Source organism: Alosa sapidissima, chromosome 1 (genome assembly GCF_018492685.1).
Source record: "Alosa sapidissima isolate fAloSap1 chromosome 1, fAloSap1.pri, whole genome shotgun sequence".
Lineage (NCBI taxonomy): Eukaryota > Metazoa > Chordata > Actinopteri > Clupeiformes > Clupeidae > Alosa > Alosa sapidissima.
The window spans coordinates 32003898-32026073 of NC_055957.1; the positions used below are offsets into that span (position 1 = coordinate 32003898).

At 42.0% G+C, this 22176-nt stretch overlaps 2 protein-coding genes and 1 pseudogene across 2 annotated transcripts; 1 reads left to right on the forward strand and 2 right to left on the reverse strand.

The window, feature by feature from the left end:
* Nucleotides 1-1757: 1757 nt before the first annotated feature.
* On the reverse strand, nucleotides 1758-4073 carry LOC121689844 (annotated as a pseudogene).
* Nucleotides 4059-10083, forward strand: socs6b (suppressor of cytokine signaling 6b). The gene is made up of 2 exons (XM_042103804.1): nucleotides 4059-4467; nucleotides 5361-10083. Exon 2 carries the CDS (start codon nucleotides 5478-5480, stop codon nucleotides 7047-7049), a length of 1572 nt encoding a protein of 523 aa, XP_041959738.1. The 5' UTR covers nucleotides 4059-4467; nucleotides 5361-5477; the 3' UTR covers nucleotides 7050-10083.
* A 10129-nt stretch (nucleotides 10084-20212) lies between these two features.
* cbln2a (cerebellin 2a precursor) lies at nucleotides 20213-21807 on the reverse strand. Its single transcript, XM_042058272.1, has 3 exons — nucleotides 21400-21807; nucleotides 21053-21172; nucleotides 20213-20942 (listed from the first exon to the last, which is right to left on the reverse strand). The coding sequence occupies exons 1-3, from the start codon at nucleotides 21688-21690 to the stop codon at nucleotides 20745-20747; spliced, it is 609 nt and encodes a 202-aa protein (XP_041914206.1). The 5' UTR covers nucleotides 21691-21807; the 3' UTR covers nucleotides 20213-20744.
* Nucleotides 21808-22176: the final 369 nt, after the last annotated feature.

Genomic DNA, 22176 nt, shown 5'->3' on the forward strand with positions numbered 1-22176 from the left:
AACAGGACTTCATCAATTACGCTAAATTTAGATTGTCTCTTTTAACATTTTTACGTTGTTCAGAGTGATATTTTACACCATATTTTACAGCCATAAGTGTCACTCTAACAAGAGCTGCTTCAGTTGATGATTGCCATTATTTTAAAGTGATGGCACATTTAATCTAAAATTGGAATGCATAATTGATTCTTTTAAAACGTAATAACAAGTATGTGGTCAGCAACAGTCATTCCAACGAATGTGTATGTTACCTGTGCTTTGGGTGCTGATTTTGATCAGGTTGTAACATTGAAATAGTAGATACACGCTGGCAACTTTCATCTACACATTCACTGTTTTGTTTAGTTCAAAACAGATGTTCGTGAGTAATTTTACTGGATGTGCCATGAGGCCAGACAGGACCATTAGCAGGTTTGTTGTCTCCGAGGCCTATGAAAAGGCAAACTGATCAGCTTTAATTGGTAAGGCTAATTAATGTCTCTTCACAGAACTCCTGCTCTCATGCAGCATTCAGGAATCCGCACCGCAACAGGCTCAGACACACAGACAAACACAAACACACACACAGACAGAGAGAGAGAGAGAGAGAAAGAGAGAGAACAATAAGAATAGTTTATGACACTGATTAGGCAACGCTAGGGACAATTATCCACTTTATCCTGACATAAAATATTTCAGAATGAGGTGCTTGTTCGACAAAAGTTGATGTTAATTATGAGTCCCTATTATGAGTCCCAATTTCTCAAGGAACAAAAAATAACAGACCATTATGGTTGATGTGTATGTGTATTTATTCAGGTGACCATGACATTGTTTTCCCACTGTGCTATGGCTCTAAAAGTCCAAGATTCACAATATCACAACAGTACAGTTCTGATTACAACTAAACTGTAGCAAAACAGAACTGGACCTATGACTGGTTTGACGAACGTACCACTGCACATAGGCCTAGGCACCCAGTGAGGAGGCCCAAGAATATCAAACTCTAATGTGGGGACAAGGAAACCGAGGATTAGGTGAAGGCTTCAAAAAAGCCATTTAGGCTTCCTGCCAGTATACTCTTGACTTTCTCATCTCGTGCATTTTAACCCTCCTGTTGTGTTTCATGTTTACTAGTTTTGTGTTCCCGGTCAAAAATGGCCGCTGCATTATTGTTATAAATCCATTGTCACACATTATCATCTAATGTTGTGATAGACCTCTGTATTAGGCTACGTTTATACGGTGACGATGAAAAGAGAAGACGCAGAAGTGGCGTCTCGTCTTAATTTTTTTATTCGCGTTTAGATGAGCATTCTCAGGGGGAAATCTTTGTTTATATGAAGACGCAAGAGTATGTGATATTCGATTGGATATGCATTCCAGACCGCTGGGTGGTGGTGTGATAGAACCCCGGTACGTCACGCGCAGACATTCTAATTTGACAGTTTAGCCAGAGAGGTAATCAAGGATCTTTGGTTTAGCCGTTTAGACGGAGACGCAACCCGGGTCATCTTCAAAACTCTGAGTCTTCAGATTTTTGCGTCTTCAAGCCCCGATGGCGGGGTCGCCATGTAAACAAAAGGCACTTATGATAAAATATTTTGTCGTCTTCCTTTGCAATCGTTCTCGTATAAACGGCCCCTTAGAGTTTGAATACACCTTCTGGTGCTACTTGGACACGTCATCAGTCAAGAACCCGGGGTCATAGGGTGTTTCGGGTCTTTAATCTTCATACACCCTCACCCGGGTGACCCAGCCGGGGGTGATCAGTCCCATCAGGTCCTCTCTGCGGCCTCTAAGATGTTTGTGGTGGCTTTTTTCAATTGTAGTCCTTTCACTCCAAGGAGTTTGAGGGTTCGCAGCAGTGAGCGGCCAGCGAAGCCTCGGCACCCGACCTCGACTGGCTCACAGCGAGCTTTCCAGCCGCTGTTCCGGCACTCCGAGCTGAGCTCTGCATACTTAGCCCTCTTGCGCTCGTGGGCCTCTTCAATACGGTCTTCCCAGGGGACAGTCAGTTCCAGGATAACCACTTGCTTGGTAGACTCAGATGTTAGCACCATGTCTGGGCAGAGAGAAGTGGCTGTGATGTTGCCTGGGAACTTGAGGACTTGAGATGTCTTCCTAGGTCGACTTGAAGCTGCCAGTCACGGGCGGTGGTGAGGAGCCCCCCTGGTGTTGCCGGTGGTGTTGTTTCTTCTGCCCAGTTCTAATGAAGGTGATTGATTGTTTGGGGGCTGCCTGGGTCTTGCTGTGCTTAATCGCTGAGCAGATGGAGTCCGCCAAAGCCTTTAGCACCTGGTCGTGGCGCCAGCGGTACCGCCCCTCCCCTAGCGCTTTTGAGCAGCTGCTAAGATGTCTTCCACCTCTGCTCGTATTTCATCTTGAATCAGTCTGCGCCTCTCTTTTCCACGAGCCAGATCGTAACGTGGCTTGGGAAAACAACCAAGACCTGCCCGTCCCGTTGCCACGGAGCCCACCAGCGTTTTGTGTCTTAGTCGCGCCTCAGCTCTAGTGACAGCTTCTTGCGCCTGCCACTTCCTCCCGGTCTTCACGAGGATTCCTGCTGCTGCAACTTTTGTGTCTCTGGAGTCCCTGTACATTAACACCTCTCTGGAGCGGGTGACACCTCTGTTAGTCCACTCAAAGGAAGATGCAGCTTGGTGGAATGGCCGTACAGGGTAATGCTGCTCAAGGACCGAGGGAGTCCCAGCCATTTCCTGAGGAGCTGGCTGATAGACTTCTCTAGAGCCTCGACTGTTGATGTTGGTACCTCGTAGACTAACAGGGGCCAGAGTATTCTTGGCAAGACTCCGTGCTGGTAGATCCAGGCTTTCAATTTCCCAAGGAGGCCAGATCTGTCAATCGCTATGAGCCACGTAGTCAGGTCGCGCTTGGTTTGTTTTATGGCAGCTGAGTCCTTCAGGGAGCTATCAAAGATCTTCCCCAGGCTCTTGACAAGTTTTTCAGTCACCGATGGAATTATGGTCTTTCCCAGGGCAAAGCTGAAACGATCGGACACTTTACCCTTCTTTAGGACCAGAGACCTGGACTTAGCAGGCTTGAAGCTCATCCTTGCCCAGGAGATGAGCCGATGGCGCCCCTGAGGAGCCACCTGCACCCTGGAACAGATGTTGTCATCACTGTTAAGTCATCCATGAAGGCTCTTATGGGGGGCTGACGGGTCCCAGATCTTGACTTGGACCCTCTGCATTCCACCTCGGCCGACATGACAATCATGTTCATGGCCAGTGAGAACGTATGTTCTATTGGATATAACAAGTTTTGAACTTCCAAGTTCCATTTGCTATTTATGGCCTGCAGGCCTCATTGACCTGAGCTCATGCAAATCAGAAAGGGGAAGATTTTATTGGGGAAACGTTCAGTGGGGCTGGCATAGAAGCAAAGATGGGGAGTGAGGGTGTGTTTGTGTGTGTGTTTAAAATGTACAGATACACACAGTCCATCTGATCAATAAGTATGTGCCTGGACAAAAAAACCTATACCTAACCTGATATGCATATGGCCTAATCAATCTGACAACAGTTCCAACAATGGGTTGATTAGCCTACTTCATCCTCATCCAGCAATGGATTGATAAGCAGCCTATCCTCAGGTTTGTTATATTTCACAATGATTCAAGGTAGCCCTACACACCTATAAAAGGCTAGCCTACATGTGTCAACTCAATTCATGGCATTTGGAAAATAGCCTATGCTGGTATCGGGGCAGGATGCTGATAGGCTATTATTTGAATCTGATGTCCACAATGTTTTTGGTGAACTGGAAAAAAAAAAGGTTAGGCTAAAGTTCAGACTGATTTTTTACAAATAAATCATATTGTATTCTGGAATTAGTGTTTCCTGAAATGAAACATAAATAAAACATGAAACATATGAAACATTATGAAACATAAAACACTACTAAACATTGAGTAAAATGATGCGTAACCTTAGGCTTATTATTATTGAGTAACCTTAGGCTACTACAGATTTGTATGATTTTCTTGTAGCCCATTCGTGTGTGAAGCATAGACTGGTGTAAAGCAGCGACCCCAGGTTCTCCCTTCAACACCACCTACCTCTTTCTCCCATGATGCAACAGCAAACAAAGGGGTAGAGCAAGAGGACGATTGAAAAGGGGGAGAAAAGTTTTAAATGCTAAACATCGTGATTGTAGATATGTTTAAACCTTAAGCAAATGTCGCGCATTCAAACGTATATCCCGTTGAATTGTGTTTTATGCTGTAAATCGCATATTCAGAACACGGCAAAGCGATTTTTTATTATTTAGCATTGGAAGCTAGTTAGCAGTAACGTTAGCCAACGCTAAAGCTAACCATCATCAGTGAGAGTTGTAGAGGTTGTACAGCCTTTGGGCTAAACGTTAGCGATATTAGCTTCTTGTTTTATTTCAGTATGTGAGTCAGATCTTTTGGACATAGTTCGGAAATACACCAGTTCTTGTCTTTCGGATGAAACACAACAGGTAAATATACACATTCCATCTAGATTGATGTGAAACGTAAATATTTGGATAAAATGGCTTTCTTTGTATTTGTCCAACAATGATACCTTGTCAAGTTAGCATTAGCCAGCATGCTAACTAACTATTTAGGATATCTTGGCAGTCACTAGGCTCGTGAATTAGGCCCACCGTTTCCTAATACCGAATGGTCTTAAATGAGTCATGTTGTGACTGTAAACTAATATAAGGACTTGAATTTGGATGAGAATGATGGTTATCGTAGCCAGGTCTCCTTTATTTAGTTAGTGTGTAATAGAAACATAAGAACAACTTGGCTAGCTGGCTATCTTCAATATCAGCTCAAGCCAGATAGCTTGCTAACGTTAACTTTCAACACATTGTTGTTTGGCATTACATTTCCTGGCTTCCTCTCTCGCAGACAATTTAACGTCACCGTCAGATTCCCTTAATCAGACATTTAAGCTGTTTAGAATCGACATTCGCAAGGGTTAATTGTATGAGTGATTGGGCTGCTCATAACATCATAAGCCCTATAATAGCTTTACTATTGCATTCTAAACAGGATGAAATCTGAAGGGGGAAATGTATTGTTAACCAGATATTACTAACTGTATTGCTTTAGACTTTTGACTTAAGTTACGCTATGTATGTTTATTCAAACTTTTCTTCAATGTAAAGGAGAACTACGTTTGTAATACATGTGTAAATAGATTATCTGCTTTTGATCCCCTATTTTTAGGTAGGCCCTAGCCTATTTATGAATGTTGGTTACTATAATATAATTAAGAATATGTTTGTAAGTGTGTGTCTGTGTGTTTCAATCTTGAGTTATGTGAGTTGTAGTTATGTATCATACTTAATAAGTGAATACTAAGCAGTCATTTCTTTTCCAGGAATGGCAGAGGTGTTCACCTGATAAGCGATGAGCAAGCAGAGGGACAGGCAACTTGGTCATCTGTAAAGCATTGCCTGAGTCACCCCCTTGCCTAAATTTGGGAGGAACTATCAGAATGAAGAAGATAAGCCTTAAGACCATAAGAAAGTCACTAAATTTAAAAGGCAAAGATGAAAATGAGTTTGCTGCACCGTCAACACTGGCAGCCAGTTTTGCAGTGGAAGACTCCCTGTTTGGAGGCTGTTACAGCAAAGATCTTGTTAATAGTGACTTTGATAATGAAGAGGAGAAAGGGCCCAAGAATCGCTCCAAGAGTGAGAGCCTAATGGGCACCCTGAAAAGGAGACTGTCTACAAAACAGAAGGTCAAAGTCAAAGGGAGTTCACCGTCTGTAAGTTCTGTAGATGACGACACATTCTCATCATCCTCCGCACCCATTACATTTAGTGACTTAAAATCCCAGCCCTCATTGCGGTCCTCTGTCCGAAACCACCATTACAGCCCGACCCCTTGGCCTCTTAGACCAGCAAACTCTGAAGAGACGTGTATGAAAATGGAAGCCACGGTGAACGCATTGATCCATTCATCCGGCGCGAGCCCTGCACTTAATGGTGTTCGGAAAGACTACCTGGAATTTCCTAGGGATGGACTCTTTAAAGAGTCAAGTGACTCGTTGAAGGATCCAGAACCTCAGAATGGAGACCTTCATCTAGATATTGATGAAAATGTGCCTGTAGTCATCGGCCTTGCAGCTCAGGACTATATCCAGTACACAATGCCTTTAGATGATGGACTGTACTCTGAAGATGGCTCTCGCTCTTTCTGCCTGGATGGCATGTCACCTATGGAGGTAGGGCCACAGTCAGATAGATGCTCTCTTGATGCGGATGAGGACCCCATCGACCAGGAGCTGATGTCCCCAGACCTCTTCATGGAACCGTCGGTGAACAGACTGCTGCTCAACACGGCCAACGTTCTGCTGCAAGGCTCGCAACTCGAAGCCCCCCTCTCACCTCCTCTACCTCCACTGTCGGGCAGTCTCCTCCAAAGGACCTTACCCGCATTTGGGGGCACCCATGCTCAGGTTGCTGAGCGGGTCATGCACCACCTCAACTTTGACCCCAACTCAGCCCCAGGCGTGCGGCGGGTCTACGATGCCGTTCAGAACAGCGGGCACATGGTGGTGACGAGTTTGACCGTTGAGCTGAAGAAGCTGGCCAAACAGGGTTGGTACTGGGGACCGATCACCCGGTGGGAGGCGGAGGAGAAGCTGACCAACTTGATCGATGGGTCCTTCTTGGTGCGGGACAGCTCGGACGACCGCTACCTGCTTAGCCTGAGCTTCCGCTCCCAAGGAAAGACACTCCACACCAGAATAGAACACTCCAACGGCAGTTTCAGCTTCTATGAGCAGCCGGATGTAGAGGGACACACGTCCATTGTGGATCTCATTGAACACTCGATAAAGGATTCTGAGAGCGGAGCCTTCTGCTACTCCAGGTCACGCCTACCCGGATCTGCGACCTACCCCGTCAGACTGACCAATCCCGTGTCCCGGTTTATGCAAGTGCGGTCTCTGCAGTATCTCTGCCGGTTTGTCATTCGCCAGTACACACGGATAGACCTGATCCAGAAATTGCCTTTACCGAATAAGATGAAAGATTACTTGCAGGAAAAGCACTATTGAAAATGGTTAAAATAGTTTTGGAACTTCAGAAGACTTTGCTTGCTACTTGCACTTTTGGGATAGATGAAACAACAAAGCAGGTTTTAACAACTTTTAAACATGTTCTGGTGCCATTGCTTATTTTCTTTTTTTTCCCGAGGAAAAGATGAGAGGTGATGTGTGTTTGTGTTAGTGGGTTCCAGTGTCTCCCTCATACTAGATTAGATAGTCATTATGTTGTTGGGCATATCAAGTGCAAAGAATGTGATTTAGAGGATTAACATATACTGGAATATTTTCTGCATGTTCATGACAAGGGAAGCGTATTGTGTTGTTCTTTGGTTGTAAAGGATCAGTAGTCTTTGGACAAAGTTATCTCTTTATTTTTTGTATGCATAAACACATACATATCCCAAATAAGGAAACTCGAGAAGCACATGAGAAGAACCCCCAACCCCCCCAAGCTTTAGTAACATTGAAGAAATGTCATCAGTTGTGGATACACACAGGGAAATGTCTTAATGTTGTTTAGGGTTGCTTGTATTTTTCTGAAACTCTTGACTCCATTTTTTGTGCACAATTTGACACGAGAGGCAGTGAGTCATCATGTAATTCCCGCTGCCCTCCACCCTTCTGGCTCAGTGATTGCCACACTGTTGTTCTTACTGCTTTTAGCCTGAGCGTTTTCCATTGATACTCCACCTGTGTAGTATGCTGTTCCAGAGAGCCATACTTATAAGCTACATTAGCTAGCCGCACAGGCAGTACACTACTATGTCCAATCACGTTAACTTTTTTTAGAGTAAGGACATCTGAAGAAAATGTTCCTTTCCTTTTTGTTTTGTAATGATTTGGCTATTTTTATTTTTCAGCTTCCCTTATTCCAACCATTTCAGTGAATGTGATCCTAATGACTTATAATCCCTTTGAACCTGTTATCGTTTTTTTTTTTTTTTGTTTGTTTTTTTGTATGTGAAAGTTTCTCCATGAACGGTACTTATTTTGTGTGTTTGACAATAATCTTTCACTCTGATATTGGTCTACGATACATTGTTCTAATTTGTTGACAGTTGTCATTTCATTTTGTTTGTAAGGAATTCCACATTTCTAGGGTTCAAGTATTATTGGATGTTATGTAAAGTATCAGAAGCTCCCCAGAAGCTTCTGGCGCTTCGATAACCTCAGAAATGACTCTTCCCATTGCAAGTTTGTGAAGTATTTCATTGTGTAATTCATAGACTGTGTAACATGGAGGCACACTTCAAAAATGTTGACACACAGGTGACAGAATGGATGCCAGGTCATTTTTAAACAGTTCTTATGAAAAGGGAAACAAATTCTGCCTTATGATGTGTATTCATTGTTTTTATTTGGGAGATTGATGTACTTTAGGTTAGAATTCAGTTGCCAAACAAACCTAGGGACACCCTTCCCCGCACACAGATTCACAAAAGTTGAACATTATGTTAAATGCTCAATATTACAGCTTGGAAGACCTTGCCAAAACATTACAGTATATGCAGCCATTACCATTCATTTTTTTCTTAATACATTTCTGCCAAAGTTGTGAACGGTTATAATTTCTTATGGTCTTGATGGCATTATGGTGCCATCGTGTTATTTCCTTTAAATAACGGTGTTATTTGGTGTGAAGGCAGTGAGGCAATAATTTGGGCATTGTAAGAGGGTAGTACATTGTTTCATTTTGTGTCTCTAGTCTAGAGTTTTGAAACTTGAGGAAAACCATGGCTCGTAAAGCATGAATATGGAGCACTTGGTCAAAGATCTGCAAACCTTGGCTTTACTGTATCATCCGGTTCAGAAACATATCAAAACAAAAGTGTTGGATTGTTCAGGTACCTATTTGTCATACCTGTTTTATTCATGTCCCGATGGCAAAATGCATGGTTGTTTTAGAGGAATTTTCACTTGCTGCTCTGCACTGCATGTGACCATTGGACGATGGTTTGTGACAAGTAAAACATTCCTGTGATACTTAAAAGGGAAATTGATACACATTTTAGGTTGTGTTATTGGGATACATTGATCAAACATTGGGTTAAAATTGACATAGTTCTGAAATGTATGTATAGGCAGAAATGAGTAGTACATTTTGAACAGCGTTATGGGGCCAAGTGCTTAGCACACCTTAAACCAGATGGACTGCTAATCATCTTCCTGCTGTTGGCAGTAAATAGGAAAACAACAATGGGACTTGTTCTCATTATCAAGCCCCCAATTGGCTAAAGAAAATATGTATGTACATGAAATGGTACTGGCTTGGCGTGTCATTCCATTGGGGAAAGACTTTGTCAAATTATTGGCCTTCAGCGTATTAAAAATCCTTCCCACAGAGCTGAGGCGTGAATCAAGTGTAAACGATAAACATGTCATTTGATGCTAACACTTTGTCGCTTAAGCACAGAAACACCCTTCATAGTGTTTTCCCAGTCCTTCATAGTGATAGACCTGTCATCCCTTTTTCATTTAAATTGCTGGTTAAGTCAGTATTTTATCTTCAAATATCTAGCATATCCAGCCAATGCTGTCCATTTCTTTATCCTTAGGTGTTACCTTAGGGAAGTTTACATTTGTTCATACTAATCATTTTAAGTTGCTTCGGGCCTTAGTTTATTCAGATCTTTATAGAAGTATATCCTCATTATCCACACGTTTGGTACGTTGTAATTCTCATTTCTCCATAATGATTACTGATGGCCTTTCTGATTATACAGAAATATGAATACATCGAATGTTGTTTCACCGTGGTTAGAATGACTGGGCTTGTCACTTAGGATTGAGCGTCTGTCCACTAGAAGTAGAGCTGAAGTGGTAACACAATGGGTGATTATGGACTCCTATGGCTGCAGTGATTTTTTTCGGTTGTGGTTTGTTCCAGGTTTAGTATGCCCTTCAAGAATGCAGTGTAAGCTCTGACATGCTTGTTGTTTTTGAAGGGGCAGGCTGTATACCAACTTATTGCACATTTTGAATACAGTGTAAAAGGTTTTTTGTATCTGCAGATACACCATGTAAATAAAATGACTTATTCTGATATGTGTGGTCTTGTATGTTACCTCCACGGTACAATTCTCATGTACCGTATTTTCCGGACTATAAGTCGCACTTTTTTTTCATAGTTTGGCTGGTCCTGCGACTCAGGTGCAACATATATATATATTTATATATATGTTTTTTTCCTCTTTATGACACATTTTTTGACTGGTGCGACTTATACTCCGGTGCGACTTATAGTCCGGAAAATACGGTATATATTTACTAACTGTATCGCTGCAGAGCATCTGTCATATAGGATTTTCAAATAAGCTTTAACATTGCATTAGAGACTTGAGAGAGGCTGTCTCCAACACAACAATGTTTCTGATTTGCATTGGACCTCTTTTTTTTTTTTTTAGAAAATTAAGCCCCAGTCAGGGCCATCCTCGTGCATGGCCCCCATATCTCATGTCCAGCTGGTTACCTTGAGGCGTGCTTGGGCCTCGGTGTCTCCCCCAAACACCACACCTCGCCGGCCCCGGAGTGTAATTTATTACCCAGGGTGACTGATCATAAGCATACCACGCCAGCACCTCCGAGTCAGATTTAATTGGTTTCTAAGGAGGCTCCCATCCACTATATATTTCTCTAAGGGTCACTTAAAAGCCCAACATGTCTCTCACAGCCCTTTTCCACAGCAAATGCCCTCTTTAGATCTTAATTGATAAATGAGCGTGCATGTTCTTTTCTACCAAAGATCAGAACAGGGGAGCCTATAGGAGCTTAAAGTTTGAGAGAAAAGCAGCTCGAATTACATTTTTCCTTCTAAAGCTTTAATAATTATTTTATTCCTCCATGTGTGGTGCTGGAATGGAATTATGTGCTGCTGTGTCCTCCATCTCTTCTAGCACAGCCACATCATAAAGATGGTGTCATTTGTTTAGCAGAAAGGAGTAAAATACAAATGATGTAAGTAGTCTACAGTGGGTTGGATGACGTATGAAGAAAGATTGTCTTGTTTTCACAAAAAAAGCATCAAGAGGATGAATTACCTGAATTTCAATAACTTGAGAGTATTGTAAAAGTATTGTGTGTGTGTTTTGCATGCTTGTGCTGGAATATTTCTTTTGAATGATCTTGCCTTTCATTTCTGATAGAAACAATTGCTTAGCCTTGAGTGTCAATATCCCTTCAAATCTGGATGTTTGTTTTTTTCTGTCATGGCATCAGCACTTCCCAAAGCGATTTGATCATGATTACAAAAAAATATTTTTCACAAGATTAATCACCTATGAGGATGAAAGGGAGGTGGGGTACCAACCCAAAACCAAAGCTCTGCTACAATAACTCTGTTGCCTTCAAGCTTGTCACTGCACCCCCCCCCCCCCCCTTCAAAAAAAAGTGTTAGTGTCTCCACAAGTGAGCACTGATTCGCCTTTTGTGTTCAAGACTGGGACTTCGCACTGCAGCGGTGGCAGCCGGGCAGGCATCACACACACACACACACACCCTGATGCTTCGGCGGGGGCTCTTGCGCAGAGGCCTGTGGAGCTGCGCCGCACCGCTTGTCACACTGATGCTGCCTTTATCTGAGAGCCACGCCATCTGCCAGCATCCCCAGAAGACCTCTCTCCGGGTGCACCATGTGTCTCCACATAAAAGGCAGGCTTAAGCAGGCGGTACCGCCAAGCACCGTGCCTCTCCCCACCTCGGCTTCATCACCGGACCAGATTAGGCTTGCGAGGCCAGTGAAGAGGTGCTCATATGTGGCCCTGGATAGCCTGCATCCTCATACGACTCAGAAATGAATGTATCCCCATGATTAAGGTGAAGAGAGAAAAAAAAGGGGGGGGGATAAGGAAAGCTATGAAAACAAGAGTTTCAAAAATGATGCCAATGCCAAGTACTCATTTCGAGGAGAAATGAATGAATGTCTAAACTGGCGGTGCACAAGAGATAAGCGATAAGCGTGTATCCTGTATGTGAAGCAGAGGGAGCAGACAGGCCATGTATTAATAATGTGCTGTGTGGCTGCTGCCTCTGGAGTAGGGTGAGGGGCTGGCAGCGTCGGAGAAGGCCCCAGGCGAGCCCTGAGAGCTTTATGACTCCCGGCGCAGGAGCAGACCTGGGGGTCACAGAGAAGAGATGAGTCTGTTCTCTTGGAGCATTGTTCGCTTGTTTCTAATTAGCCTGACATTTCACACAAACACACACACACACACACACACACACAAGATCAGGGCAAGCGATACATTTTTCATAAAATGTTTTTAGAAAAAGATGAATAATTTTTCAGGTGTCTGCATAAAATCCAGCAAGGCAGAGATTATGTTTAATGATGTATTCAGCCAAAACAATCTGATGTACTCAAATCTCTCACAACGTTGAAGCTCAAACATTTGTAATCATAGAAAATATCAAAGGATTTTAGCACGTGGTTTCATTAGCCTATATGTTGTTTTAAGTATATAACATGGCAGTGGTTGTGAAGTGCACTGATAACACCAGGGTGTGGTGTTTCCTGGTATAACACAAGTCTGGGTGTGTGCTGTTGATTCTGGTGTGTCACCAGAATACCTGCATGTGAATAGCACCTGAAGCTTTACTGGCCAGCCACTAGGAAGCTGACCCTGGTTCCTGAGCATTGTGGGGTGGTGGTAGTGTAGTGGTTAAGGAGCTGGGCTAGCGTGCAGTAGCCTGAAAGTAGTCGGTTCAATTCCCAGCTTCAGCCAATATAGCTGACATATGTAAGTCACTTTGGTCAAGAAGTGTCTGCTAAATGTAATGTAATGTAATGAGCTAGATGGCTGATATTTTATCTCAGGAGTTATTTGTTCTCGTCCTGTTTTTCTGTCCTCCTCTCCTCACTTCTCCATTCCTCTCCTCTCCTCTCCTCTCATCTCCTCTCTTCTCTCTTCTCTGTTCTCTTCTCCTCTATGCTCTTCCTCTCTGTCTTCAGGACAGAGAGCACCTGTGGTCTTAAAGTAACTCAATGTACAGCTTCAGACTCCCTTTTGATGCGACACTTACTTACAATTGGATTCTGCTGCCCTGTCTGTTGCCCTGTTTGTTGAATAACTCCATCTGAGAAAGACTCTAGAATTTACGGATCAGTTTTGGGACACATCTTCCCTGATGGGATGTTTGAATAGCATCAAAACGATCAGTATAATAGAGATCATTCAGTGATCAAAGATGCTGATGAGGCCCTGGTGTAATATAGCATGAAAATGGAATCTTTAGGTATTTTTTCAGCATCACTCATGGTCTTTGCTGTTTTTAATATGTGTACAGGTATGAATGTGTGTATTGGTATGAAATGTTTGTGGATGTCATTACAGTTGATTAAGCAGTCAGCCCTCTTTAATCTTTCAGCACTTCATCAGTATTTGCTGAGGCCTTGCCTTCGGGCTTCATGAAATTCAAATGTGAGCTCCACATTATTTGTGTTCAATGAAAAAGAGATAATGATTTTTATGAATGCACCAATGCCATCTAGGTAAAATCTGTATCTTGGTTAGTTAAGAGTATAAATGTATAATTTTGTTACCATTTGACATTGAATGTAAAATCCAGAATCTACAAATTTCAGAAGAGCATAGGTCGAATCCAAGAAAGGCTACATTTACCTTTCATGAGCAAAAAAGGTTGTTTCATAACAAATTATGACATTTTCTGCTTAACTATGGCAAAGCCACATTTGAGAGCTCTGTTTGGCATAGAGCAGATCAGGCAACATTTTCTGTCTCTGTTATTCTCCTGTTTGTGCTCCCCACATGCAAACAACAACAACAACAACAACAACAATCTCAACACTCACAAGTACAGTAGTTTGGCAAAGACACAATTTAATTCCATTAAATCCTCTCCACTTCTTGTGTGAAATGTTGTTTACATATCTCACCAGTCCCACAGCCCTCTGGGCCTGCTTCTCTATAGGAAAGCAAACAACTTTGAGGACTGAACTGGCAGAATTAATGAGAAGAAGGTAAAGGCTAAATAATGGGATCCAACAGATGCTCCTATTTATTATTTACAGGCAGCCACTGACAACTCTCAAAGTGAAAATATCATAACTGCTGGCATCCAAGTCTGAGGAGAACCAGCCAATTGCTCCCGAAGGAGATCTCTCCATCTCCAGTTAAGAAAACCAGGGAGCAATTAGATTGTGCTCTGAGTGATTATGGGCACTCACTGGCCGCCTATGAAGAGACTGTTTACTTAGTAGTTACTCAGGTTGTGAATGTTCACACAAATGCATACTATTGCAAATAATCACTGGCAAAGAGCATAAAGTGTGGTGTCAAAGAATGACATGATGAGCAGACAACCAGATGTATGGAGACATGGCACACTTATGGAGACATGGCACACTTCTGCACACTTCTGGAGACATGGCACACTTATGGAGACATGGCACACTTATGGAGACATGGCACACTTCTGCACACTTCTGGAGACATGGCACACTTATGGAGACATTGCACACTTCTGCACACTTCTCGAGACATGGCACACTTCTGGAGACATGGCACACTGACATGTTAATGCAGACAAGGTCGTGCTGCTACATTTACTACTAGTACATTGCCTTGTAGAAATCTTTCCCTTTGTTGAAGAACTTTTTTGTTTTTCCAAAAGTGTCAAAAAGTAATTCTAGGCCATTAAGAAGACGTACGACTTGCGCTCCGCCCATAAATTTGAAATTGTTTGCAATGAAATTGATTGAATTAGAGCTGATTCTCAAACAAGTAATTAAACAGATGGGATCCAGAACGTAGCACCTAATGCATTTAAAATAAGCTGGCCAACTTCATCAAAACAACATTGTCTTGTCCATGCCTATGCAAATTGCATAGGCCTAACGGAATGCTAACAACCTCCAGGATATCCATAAAGTGCCATAAAAACCCACTATCATAGACACAGTGTGGCGACATCTTCTCCACTCTCAAGCTGTTCATCAGCAGGCAAATGTGTTGTCCTGACTGTAAAATAAACGATGCGTATGCTCCCCCGATTAAAGAACAGCCTAAGTGGGTTTTTTTTAATGAAGACACAATGATGTGCAGACTAAGAGCTTTTGTACTACTGTGTTAAATGCATCACATGATAAAACGCATTCACAAAATCACATGGCAACCAGTGTTTCTAAAGAACTTGCAGGTAGTCATGCCTGCATTGAAATGGTGCTTTTCTCACTAGTATCTATTACAGTGTAATGAGCTAATAGCACATGAGCATCACAGGAAGCTGAACACTACAAAGACTGAATAAAATATATGAGATAAAGGATTGCTGTGTTTTACTATGTTTTACTATGTACTTTTGCTGTGTTTGTATGCTATTTAAAAAATGTGTTCTACTTGAATATATTCATCAAGTCTATCATCTTTCATACAGTAAAGATGCAAACACACCACTTGATTTAGCAATGCACAAAGCATTACTCACACTAAACCGCTCTGGGTTTGCATGTGCTTGCGGCATGCACCACAAGACCCTCTCACCTCACTGAATAAACAGTTGATGACTGTGCTTACAATTTGTGAAGTGACCTGGACCACTAAATGTAAAAAAGATTAAAGAAATATAAAAATAGAAGCATGTATCAGGTTATTGGCTTGTGCTCAAAATCTTCCAATCAACTTTGATAAGCACAGAAAAAATGGTGACTTTAAATTCACATTAAACATGGATTGAAAGGGATTGGATTATAGACATCTCTGAACTAAGAAAGGTAATTTAGATCAGAGTATTATCTGAGAGATTTTACTGTCATTGAGTTTCACTGACTCTCCCATTCAGAGATAACAAATTCTACCAGTTTTATAATTGAAGTTGCAAGAAAAAAATATTTTGTGAATATTATGGATACCTCTACACTACAGGCACTGAATTGATCTGTGATAATGAGGTATACATAATTGCTTTTTAGGAGAGACAGGCTGTCTCTTTTGGTCTTTGGCTTTGGCTAACTTGATGGCTTGGTTGTGTTATATGGTGCATGCCAAAGACTTGTTTGCTAGAAAAACACTTTACTAGTATAGTCTGCTTAGAGTGTCAACAAATACCTTGTTTATAATCAGATAGTTTAGGAGACAATCGGAGACTCTGTAAATAGTTTAGGAGACCATCAAAGTAAAGTGTGACCAATTTCATCTCTTTACTACTATTATTATCTACAATTTAATCCATCTACAGACCAAAATGTTCACCTGTTACAACTGATATTACTGAAAACCTTTAGAATTATAATTATATAATTATAACAGCACACTGCTTAAATGTACTTTCTTACCTCACCACTGGATGTTTACTTAATGGATAATGTGTCTCTTCACAGGACTGAAGATTAATGGTAGCTTTTTCAGGTGCACCTTGAGCCAGTTCAGTGTTACTGTTAACTGGTGATTGCGCAAACCCTATAGCAACCATTACTGCTCTGACACTAGTATCTATTACAAAGATACTCATGGGGGTGTTTGGGTTAGCAAAACATTTGCACATGTGTGCTCTGAGCCTCTTCTAAATCTTAATATTCTAGTGCGCCTTGAATATTAATGGCCATCAACCAACAGCCGGCTCTAAGCGCAGCGTGCAGAGAGGAGGTCGCTCTGGTGAGAGATCAGTCAGGGCTTCTGGAGAGGACACTTCCCCTCTCGCCGGGCAACGGGGCGGATCTGCACCCATGTCCAGGCTTCAGGATGATTACGGGCCAGCGAGTGCCAGGTGTCAGTGGGTCACAGATTGGGCCTGTGCTCACTCACTGCCCATCTCCCGGCAGGTGTCCCGCAGAGAGGGCGGACATCAAAGGCCCTCAGCTGAGTGCACATGGGGGAGTATGCTATCGCTTTCACCATCTGAGCACGGAAGCACAGCACACAGTGTGTGTGTGTGTGTGTGTGTGTGTGTGTGTGTTTGGGGGGAGGGGGGGGGGAGTATATGTGTGTGTGTGCGTGGGTGTGCCAGAGTGACACCTTGAGATGATGAAAAATATTTGTAGATGAATTCAAAAGTCTGTTGGCATTATATATAAGTTCACACCCTAGCTTTGTTCAGTTACTTTGTCATTTTGAAGTTATTTTGAGCCGCGGGAATGGGAACATTTTTTATAGTCATTACTAGTCAGGAGTTATCTTGGCAAAAGGGATTTATCTATTTTATTTTTTTTATTTTTAATTGACTGTGGGCCACTTGGCTAAAGAAGGCGAAAGATGTCTGTCTGGCAAAAGAGAAAGTACTGCTTTTTGCACAACAGCAGCTGAAGCCTAAAGTTAGCTTTGTTTTTTCATCAGTAGCATGTGCCAAGCTTTATATCAGCATATCACTGTGTTCAAGCATGTTATCGTGATCCATTTTCAAAGATGCAATCAGCATTTTCTAAACTATGTTAAAGCGTCGGAACACTGCAAGTCCAAGAAGGCCCCAGAAAAGAACAAAACTGGAATCCAGTACAGTAGGTCTATTTTGAGTGTCTCCTCTCATTTCTATTTCTCTTAATAAGCAGTGTCTCTTCCTCACGGGAGCCAGCTCTGTGGGAGGCCGTGCTGATTGGACTTAAATTCCTCAGTGCAACACATGCTGCAGTACACAGGTAGTACACAGGAGTACAACACAGAGGGAGCATGGCAGAATGCATCCAGATAGAGAGGCAGCACACTGCACAACAACACCTTTTTCTTGCATCCACTCAGAGGAAGGGGCTCACATTCCAGGGCAGTTGATCAGTTGATATATGCCAAATGCACTGTATTCTATGATAATGTATGTGAACCTGAGGCCAAATGCACTGTATTCTATGATAATATATGTGAACGTGAGGCCATTCTGTACCGCCATGGAAACTTGACACTACTAGACACACATGTAGAATGAGAATAAGGATTGAGAGGGGTGAGGTGTAGAGTGATAATAAACTTGTAATTACTCTGCTTCCCAAAAGTATCACTACAACTATAAAGATATTAAGCAATGTCTAAATGTCTCTTGAACTGATATTTTGTGTTCTGAAAATAATAATAATAATAATAATAATAATAATAATATTAATATTACTACTACTACTACTACTACTACTACTACTACTACAGTACTACTACTACTACTAATAATAATAATAATAATAATAATAATGTAGGACCACAGTGCATTGTGAAAAATAAGGTCAAACAGTCTAAAGACAAACCACAGAAAGAAGCAAGGGCAGAGGGAGCGTTTCCTCTGGCTGAGGAGAAAGAGAACAGAAAGTTTGAACCAGAGCAATCTGCATTTTCTCCCCCCAATTCAAAGTCATGTGAAGTGACCTGGCACCAACGTGTCTGCTTGACTCATGTGTTCAGTTTTAATCATCCTCCTGAAAAAGAAAGGTCAGTAAAGAGATTCAGACAGCTTTTAGCCTTTGGGCCATCTTTACTTGAACCAGACCAGGAGACTGTCAGGGGACACAGATCGTTTACAGTGGCGATGGAGCACACACGATCAGAGCTGATAGAGAAAAATCAACAAGCTGGAAAACAACACTCTGCTTTAACACAGCAAACAAAGGGACAGGAATGTGATTTGGATAATACAGACAACTGAGGAGCGTAAAGATAGTTTCACAGGTGTGATTGGGTCCATAGTCCACATCATCATAACAGAAGAAATGTGTTTGCGTCTTCTCTCAAGAGCCTCCCTTGCAATGTTCCTTGCGCAATTTAACACCGAACGCCTACGTTGTTACCAAGCCTCATCAAATTTGCATTTTATCTCCAGGAGTGCTGTCTATACAGTTTTTAATTGTGCCCATGGTAATAACTCTCCTTGTTCTGCGCCTTGTCCTCCTATGCCAGTAGAAAATAAATCTGGGAATATCCTTGGTGTTCAGAGGTGCGTAGACTCATTGATAGTCCTCCTGTCAGAAGATGCTCAGATGCTACTGTGTCACAGCACAACCCAAGGCTCATTGTGTGCATCTGCCAATCCCTGGAGGAGAATGTTGGGCACTCCTTTCCACTCTATGCACACTCTGCAGGTGGAAAATTATTTCTGTTTTTCACTTGATCTTGTTGCATTTCGTTGAAGCATGTGTGTGTGTGTGTGTGTGTGAGTGAGAGAGAGAGAGAGAGAGAGAGAGAGAGAGGGAGAGTCTTAGAGCTTGTGTAGGAACATTTGTGTGAATGTGTGTGTGTTTTCATATCTGTCTGTATGTAAGTGATAATATTTGTGTGTGTGTGTGTGTGTGTGTGTTTGTCTTTAAAACAACTGCTTGAGAGACACACCAGATTCTGTCTGACCTGCTTTTAGACTCTATCTAAGCTCTGCTCGCAGTAGATATTTATGATGATGCTGTAGCTGCACCAGTGTCAGTGTCTCACTCTTACTCAAAGTATCGGTGACAGCTTCCATGACATCTCTCATCCATTTACCAAAAAAATATAGTTATGGGAGGTTCATCCACGCATTTTTGAAGTGACTACATTACACAGGAAAAGGATACCATTATGACTAACAATACAATTAAATAATTTAAAAAATACTGTTTTGAACAAAGCTTGTCCTTAAAGTTGAGTGTTTTCAAGGAATCGATTGTAATTGTGAAGTAAGTAGCACTCCTGCAGACCTGATCATCACCGCAGGAGGACAGCCTCAATCACTTTCAGCATGTTTTGAACACCTTTGATTGCCTGTAGTCATACTATTTACCTCATTATTACTGTAACACACACAACAGACAGGATATGTGCTTGTCTGAAACCATGCTGAGTTCCAAGAGTACAATATCCCATCGAATCCATAATGAACTTTGCCTGAGGTTTGAATTTTCAATTATGAGGAGCCTGATTGGTGCGCATGCAAGGGCCAACCCCAGTTTTGGCATCCATCCAACTTATACAGTAAGACTGTTAGAGATACCTGTCCTCTACCTTGAGAGTAGATGTAGTTGCTACAGAATATAGGTTGTCTTACACATATTTACACAAAATAGTTGGAAACTAATTCTTTTTTTAAGACATCATGCTCAGATTTTTTCCAGCATAGGCCTAGATAACTCAGTTGTGGTCATACTAACAGCTCTTTGCAGGCGATACTTTGCTGAAGTAGACTAGAGATTATTTTAAATGGCCTCAAGTGTGTAATGTTGTTTGCAACACGGGTTTTTAAACTGAAAATATCACGGGCGCTTTCAGCACCATGGACAGGGCTTTAGCTAATTATTTGTTTTTAATGACTTTGGCTTACGATTAGGCTATGTAAAACATTGGTAACATCAAGCAATAAAACAACTCTTTACATTCCTAATGCTACTTTTCATAATTACATTCAAGTATAAAATGCATGTGTTTTGAATACTGACTGACACTGAATAGGTTAAGACTACGAATCAACCGAGACTGTAAAAATAACCTGTACCCTACCGTGTTATTAAACAAACAAACAAAAACAAAAAAACATCAAAATATAGGTCTAAAAACAGAATGAAACAGAATTTAACAGGATCAAAATAAACACGACTCGTAATCATCCCATATCTGCCTACCAACTTGTATTTAAGCAAGTTTTTCAGCATTACATGAGCTTTCACTGTGTCTTAAATATGTTGGTGTTTCAGAGGATGTCTTCATTATGGAAAAGCAAAGTCATTCAATATAATAAAATCCTTAGACGTTATCCGAATTCACACGGAGGGCTCAGAGAGAGAGTTGCACAACAGAAATGTTATAACAGATTGTGAAATTAGAGTGGAAATACGAGGAAACCAGAGAATGTAGAGTATTTCCATCCACCCATCAGATTCCCTCGTTCCAGTTTCAGGTACAGCTTGTCTTCGCGCTCCAAATGAAGGAGAACTCCGTTGCTGGCCGCTTCACGAGTCACGTCCTGATCGCCAGCAAACGCTGAGATAATTGGGTACTCGTTGTGCATCAGATTCACCTAGGTATTTGAGGGGAAAGTGTTAACTTTCAGTTGAATCTACTGGACTTGAGTTTACACTGTATAGACCTAAGTAGGCTAAGATCAATCGCGTCCTGTCCTGTACCCACCTGTATAGTCTGTCGATTGTAAACCTTCACAACGTGGAAACTAAAACTGTATATCCCTCTTCTTGGTGCCAGGAATACGCTGGACCTGAGGTCGAAATGATTACCAATGTTGACAAGTACCTGTAATGGTGTGAAAGAGCATGTCTGTGTTACTCTCACCATCGCCTGTCCATGTTAGGCGAGTGTGGTTTTGGAAATCAACATTCACCACTTACGTAAAAAGTAGCTAAACAAGATGAAGACATAATTAAACATATACAACCCTACTGGAAACAATACATTTTGGAGCTGGAGATGCTTCATTTGTAGAATAAACAACACAAGAAAGGTTGCCGGAGGATAATAACCTGATCGAAGTAGATGGTCATAGATTGGTTGCTCATATCTGAAGGTTCATGGTTCGTTCCTCTGACCGCAGAAAACGCCACTTTGGCTCCGGCAGCCCGAACAGATATTCCGAAGGATGATGTTACCCCTCCTTCTGCGGAGGGGTTCGAGTCACATACCACCAAACATTTTCCCTCCAAAACCACTGGTTCGGTTTCATTCTGCCCCAAAGAAAGACTAACACCACATCCCAGAAGCAGAGAGGATGCCAACCACAACGGAAACAATCCAGTATCGTGACCTTCCATCATAGTGAAGGAACAGCGTTTTGCTCAAAATGTGTAACGACCAGTCTTCGGAGACAAGTAACAGCGCAAGCACCTGCTGCAACCAACTACTCTCTCTCTCTCTCTCTCTCTCTCTCTCTCTCTCTCTCTCTCTCTCTCTCTCTCTCTCTCTCTCGCTCTCTCTCGCTCGCCCTTTAACACTGTAGCACCTATACTGCCCTCTCTTATTTGCGTATTAGTGAAAATTATAGCAATTGGTAAAACATCTTTTAAAAAGTGTATTGTTTTAAGATACCACAATTCATTTGTTGCATAGACCTGATCTGTCCCAAAAGATGACAGTAAAGTTGTCTCTTGTCAGGTGATCATAAACAGCGCTTGCCCCATCTAGTGGTTTTCAGTACCGTCTGCATGAGGTGTTGTTGTGTTCCCTCAAACATTGTACTTACAGTTTTTCACAATTGCCAAAACACTTTTTGAAACCTGCCACCCTTTTCTCAAAACTATAAA

Excerpts from the sequence above, each read along its gene's own strand:
- socs6b (XM_042103804.1), top strand. The coding sequence starts at position 5,478 with ATGAAGAAGATAAGCCTTAAGACCATAAGAAAGTCACTAAATTTAAAA.
- cbln2a (XM_042058272.1), bottom strand. The coding sequence starts at position 21,690 with ATGATGGAAGGTCACGATACTGGATTGTTTCCGTTGTGGTTGGCATCC. Across the intron at positions 21,173-21,399 it reads TGACCATCTACTTCGATCAG|GTACTTGTCAACATTGGTAA; the intron begins GTTATTATCCTC and ends ACACCATTACAG. Across the intron at positions 20,943-21,052 it reads ACAATCGACAGACTATACAG|GTGAATCTGATGCACAACGA; the intron begins GTGGGTACAGGA and ends TCAAATACCTAG.